Genomic DNA, 6,068 nt, shown 5'->3' on the forward strand with positions numbered 1-6,068 from the left:
AAAATACTTGATAGATTCTGCAAACATAATCTAATCATCATAATAAAAGTCATCATTTTACAGCTCATAAAATTATACCATTGATCTAATTAAGATATTCATCTAGTTTAACCTGTAATATAAATCTAGCAATTATATTTTAATAGAATATATAATTTTTAAATAATTTATATCTAGTAATTATTCATTTTTTTCCATTTCCAAAGATTTTCTGATTGATGAAAATCAGAAGGCACTTGTAATCAAAATATAAATAAAATACCAGAACAATCAGGCTATCCTTGTGGCACTTTAATTAAATTAACTATTCAACAGGTACAGCAGAGGGTAAATAGTGTTTTTTTTTTTATAAGTTTATTTTGCACATGCGCACGGGGGTGGGAGGGACAGAGAGAGAGGGAGAGAGGATCCCAAACAGGTTCTGCACCATTAGCTCACAGCCCGATTCGGGGCTTGAAACCTCGAACCGTGAGATCATGACATGATCCAAAACCAAGGGTCAGATGCTTAACTGACTGAGCCACCTAGGCGCCCCCAAAGTGTTTTCTTTATTCTCAACTACAAGGCTGCAACTAATGTACTGAGGGCAGGTTTTGTTTTTGCCTCAATTTTTATTTATTTTTTATTTTTTTAATATGAAATTTATTGTCAAATTGGTTTCCATACAACACCCAGTGCTCATCCCAACAGGTGCCCTCCTCAATACCCATCACCCACCCCCCATCAACCCTCAGTTTGTTCTCAGTTTTTAAGAGTCTCTTAAAAACTCCTCCTCCTTTTTTTTTCCTCCCCCCCCCCCCCCCCATGGTCTTCTGTTAAGTTTCTCAGGATCCACCTAAGAGTGAAAACATATGGTATCTGTCTTTCTCTGTATGACTTATTTCACTTAGCATCACACTCTCCAGTTCCACCCACGTTGCTACAAAAGGCCATATTTTATTCTTTCTCATGGCCACGTAGTATTCCATTGTGTATATAAATCACAATTTTTTTATCCATTCATCAGTTGATGGACATTTAGGCTCTTTCCATCATTTGGCTATTGTTGAAAGTGCTGCTGTAAACACTGGGGTACAATTGCCCCTATGCATCAGCACTCCTGTATCCCTTAGGTCAATTCCTAGCAGTGCTATTGCTGGGTGGTAGGGTAGATCTATTTCTAATTTTTTGAGGAACCTCCACACTGTTTTCCAGAGCGGCTACACCAGTTTGCATTCCCATGCCTCAATTTTTAAATTTTATTTCAAAGTACAGTTGACACTTTTGCTCTCAATTTTTAAAATTTATTATTTATTTCAAAATAAAGTAGATTCTCTGGGAACATTAGCATTTAGTGTTTGCCTATTACTGATCTCTATATAAATCTCACCTTATCCCATGCTACAGAATGAACTGTGTCACCCTCTCATTCATATGTTGAAGCCCTAACCCCAAATGTTATGGTATTTGGTGGGGGGGGGGGGGGGGAGCTTTGGGAGGTAATCAGGATTAATGAGATTGTGAGGGTGGGGCCTTCATAATGGAATTTGTGCTCTAATGAAGAAGAGGGAGAGAGAATCAAACAGTCACACGAGCCTGATGACAAAGATGGTGACTTTCAGGGGATGCCTGGGTGGCTCAGTTGAGCGTCTGACTTTGGCTCAGGTGATGATCTCACGTATCACGGGTTCGAGCCCCACGTCAGGCTCTGAGCTGTCAGCAAAGAGCCTGAAGCCTGCTTTGGATTCTGTGTCTCCCTCTCTCTCTGCTCTTCCCCCACTCATACTCTGTGTCTCTGTCTCAAAAATAAACATTAAAACATTAAAAACAAACAAACAAACAAAAAAGATGGCGACTTCCAGAATGTGACTATGCTGGCAGCCCGATCGTGGATTTGAGCTACCAGAGCAGTGAGAAGATAAATTCCTGCTCTTTAAGCTACCCAATCTATATTTTATGGTGGACTCAGCAGTCTAATATACCAATATACCCCTCAAGGAAGACAATGTATAGCTTAAGTCCATTTATAGCACATTGTTTCATCTAGCCTTTAAAAATTCAGCAGAATGCCAGAAAACACTTTTGCTGGCTGTATCAGCAAAAAATGGACACTATCAACTGAAGAGTCTTTAGACTAAATACTGTACTGCAGGACAATAATCGTTTTAGTCCTTTATCCTCATACGTATACTTTCTCATTTAATTTTCCCAACAGCCCCTATAAGATAGGTATCATTAGCTCTTCATTACAAATCAGAAAACTAAAGCCCCTCAAGGAGTCAAGTTTGAAAAAGAGTATGTGTCAGAACTGGGACGTGAAACCCATTCTGTTATGCTCCAAAGTTTATGCTCTGCCCACCAAGCTGCATGGTCTGACCTTAAATATTAGGACAGGAAAGAAAAAACCCAAGAACAATCAAATTTGTGAATAAAGAATGGTCATCTCTGAAATTAGACAACAGTGGGCGTTTTAACCAGGAAATGACATATCAAGAGGAGTACAGCTCAAATGCTAACTTTAGTGTCATTCACTATAAACGTAAAGCTATTAAAAGACACCTTCACACCTACCAGGCTACCCAAATAAAAATGAGTAAGTTGTGCAAACATTTTAAATGTATAAAGTAAGCAATTCATCAGTGCAGATTAAAAAAAAAACATGTTATTTCATATAGAAGAAACATTATAAATTCATAGAACATTCAAAGCCAATTCCCATCTCAAGCCTAAATATAGACCGAATTTAAATGGCTCTATAAATATAAATCTGATCTTGGAAACCATGAACACTTACCAATAACATTATGCTTTGAACTGAAGGGATCTACAATTGTTTGATCTCTGTAACTCCGAAAACCCTGGATGATAACCTAATAAATAAAAGATACTTTTCAGAGAACACACACTACCAGAAGAAACTCCTAAACATTCTTCCTTGGCACTTCTCTCTCTGGTTTCTCATTTAATGCAAGATAGAGAACTTTCCATTTCATAGAAGAAAAATTCATTTTGGAAAGTGGCGATTAAAAAATCTTCTAAAACGTCCGCGTTTATCGGTAGCCAGGGCCAGTGTTGTAAGTCACCTGTTAAGGAACTCTCAAGAGCAAGTACACTGTGTAAGTAAGGTTCGCTGGAACGCTGAACATCCCCGAGCTACAGCGAAAAAGTGTGTCAAGCAGGCCGGTCGGCCCCAAGCTTTCCTGACTCCAGGAGCAGTGGGCGCTTCTCTCGGACACGCCGACCGGCCAGAAGGAGCAGACGTTCCAAGAAAGGGATGCTGAGAGTCCAACACATCCAACAGAGAAACTTTTCCAAGAGTGCGGATGGGCTCATCTTTGGGGTGGACTCTTGCGCGGGAAGACCATTTTGACAGAAGTAAACAAGTGAACGAGGCGGCGCTACATACTCTGCAAGGAGGAGGGTCCCTTTCCCGTCTCCTGTAATTCGGGGACAAAGACCCCGGGCTAAGCTGACACCCCAACCTGAGCCCCCCCCAGGGATGCCCCCGGGCCCGGGGGACCACCTTTCCACACACCCCGCGCAAAGGGCCCGCGCGGGGCTGGCCCCGGCAGGACGACACAGCTTGCCCGCCCCGCCGCTGCCGCCCCCAGCCCGCCCCCGACCCACTGGGAAGGCCCGGTCCCTCCAAACCTCTCGGAGATGCTACTCCCGCGGACGGGCGCCCGGCGGGGAGGCCCGCGCCGCGGCCCCGCGCTGGCGGGGCGGGGCCTCTCCCCTCCCCCGCAGCCCGCGTCTTGGGTCCACCCTGCCGGGAGGCGGGAGGCCACGGGTCGCGCCGAGACACCCCCGCCAGACGGAGCTGTCCTCACAGGCCCGCGAGGGAGTGGGCGAGACGCACAGGCCTCACCTGTTTTATGTACATGATTCCGCGCCCCTCGCCGGGGAGAAGGCCTCCCCACCGAGAAGCGACAGCGCTGCCGTGGGGTCCAATGAGGCGCCTACGAGACCCCTCCCCCAAAGCGCCGCTCGCTACCGTCCAGCCAAACAAAATGGCGGCGCCCGCGGAGGCGGAGTCCGCGCCTTGAACGGAACCATACTCGCGGTCCCCGCAGAGCGTAGGGGGAGCCGGGGTCCCGTCTTCTCTTTACTTTTGGCAAAAGAAGCCTTCTAAGGCTCTATTGAGTGGACTTCATTTGGTTGTTGAATTTGTAGCTGAACATTTCCGGAGAATCAGTCTGAAGCTTCACTCGAGAAAGCCTTGATCGTGAGATTGGCGCAGAGTCCCTCCGAGCGCGGAGCCAATGGTTGTGCCCACATGGGGGGAAAGGTTCGGCGCCAAAGCCAAGTGTTAGAGTCGGGGGGCCAATAGCGGAGCTTGCCGGTGGCCACGTGGTCTCGGGCTGTTTAAAAGTGGGCACCCCCGTGCTGCCGCAAGGGTCCCGAACTGGTGGAGTATAGGGTTCGGCGGTCCGAATCCCGGCTGCTCTATTATTCTCCGTCGCCTTGGGAACTTGTGTAAATTTAGAATGGCTCCTCTTAGCTCTCGACTGGACACTCGTAGGACAGCCCATAAGGAACTTGGCGCAAAGTCTGCTTTAATAATGTGATCATTAATAATTCTGGAGCTCTTACTATGCCATTTGCTGTAAATCTAGGCCGACTTGAACAATTGCAACAAAAAGAGGTTTAGTTAAAATTAAAAGCTCTTTTTTTAAAAAACAGCCTGAAAGAGGTGCTAGTAGCCCCCTAGATGATTCTAATCTAATCAATCTTAGGGGAAAAATATTTGTTAGAAATTGGTAATTAAAATTACCTGCCATTTAAGTCGGTAGGTCCTTGCTTCCCCTCCTGCTGCCGCGAGCTGTTCCAGCCCTAATTATTTCTAGATTGAACTTTTTAATAGTCTGCTAACTTCATCCTTGTCAGTACCCCTTGGTGCTGGCAGAGTCAAATCCTTTCCAACCCTTGGTGTAAACAAAAAATCCCAAAACTTTTTAAAAACTTTTTTCTTTTTAATGTTTACTTATTTTTGAGAGAGCGAGGCAGAATGTGGGGGGCGGGGGGGCGGGGTGGAGCAGAGAGAAGGAAACACAGAATCGAAGCAGGCTCCGGGCTCTGAGCTGTCAGCACAGAGCCCAATGCAGGGCTCGAAATCACTGACCATGAGATCGTAACCTGAGCCAAGGTCAGACGCTTAACCGGAGCCACCCAGGCGCCCCCAAAAAACCCCAAACTCTTAAACATTTCTCTGGGATTAGTGTCTCTACTCTGGATTTCTAGCTGTGGGCTTATAGGCATAATAATATTGAACGTTTGAAGCCCCTGCTTCCTATTCTATAAAATGAGGATAATAAAAATCACTTCATGTTTAGAATTAAAAACAGGATGCATAAAATCTATTTGCCCAAATTATAGAGATGGATGCCCCTTAGGCTAAAATAAAATTGCAGCCTGACTGACATCTTGATTTTAGCTACATGAGACCTGAGGAGAGGACCCAGTTATGCTGTGCTGACTGCTGACCATATTTCTAAGAATTCTGAGGCTGTAGACTTTCTCACAAAAATTCAACCTGGTGTACAGTACCTGAAGTAGTAAAGACTCTAAGGACAATGAAAGTGAAGTACAGGACAAGGGCCAAGTTACCACGTAAGACCCCGGATGTTATAGTTTCTCATTCTCCTCCTTATACCCCTCTATTGTTAAGACATTCCAAAATAAAGCTTTGTCTCTAAGCTATTTTCAGTTCACAATCTTTTACCATCCCAGGAAGGGATCACAGACTGATTTTATCTATTTCTAAGTTATTCCTCCCCACCTCTTAAAAAGATTCTTTTTTAATGTATGCCCTATCTATCTTCATTCTTAGGCTAGGCAGATTTTCTGTGGGTATCTCCCAGTCCAGTGATTAGGAAGGAGATTTCTCATTATCACTCAGTTCATATTCTTTAAGTTTGTTATTTTGAGAGAGAGCGCTCACACAGAACGTTAGGAGGGGCAGAGAGAGGGAAAGTGAGAATCCCAAGTAGGCTCCGCACTGTCAGTACTGAGCCTGATGTGGGGCTTGATCTCATGAACCCTGAGATCATGACCTGAGCCAAAATCAAGGGCAGACACTTAACCAATTG

At 44.8% G+C, this 6,068-nt stretch overlaps 1 protein-coding gene across 1 annotated transcript in view; it reads right to left on the minus strand.

Annotated features, from left to right (window-relative positions):
• Positions 1 to 4,005, minus strand: part of SMC3 (structural maintenance of chromosomes 3) — a 37,621-nt gene extending 33,616 nt beyond the window's left edge. The window contains exons 1-2 of the mRNA XM_060641527.3: positions 3,848 to 4,005; positions 2,774 to 2,849 (exon numbers count right to left, since the gene is read on the minus strand). Coding sequence (XP_060497510.1) covers positions 2,774 to 2,849; positions 3,848 to 3,862 — 91 coding nt within the window. The 5' untranslated portion in view covers positions 3,863 to 4,005. The remainder of the gene's footprint in view (positions 1 to 2,773; positions 2,850 to 3,847) is intronic.
• Between the last annotated feature and the right edge of the window lie 2,063 nt (positions 4,006 to 6,068).

The sequence above is a fragment of the Panthera onca genome, chromosome D2, assembly GCF_046562875.1.
Source record: "Panthera onca isolate mPanOnc1 chromosome D2, mPanOnc1 haplotype 2, whole genome shotgun sequence".
NCBI lineage: Eukaryota > Metazoa > Chordata > Mammalia > Carnivora > Felidae > Panthera > Panthera onca.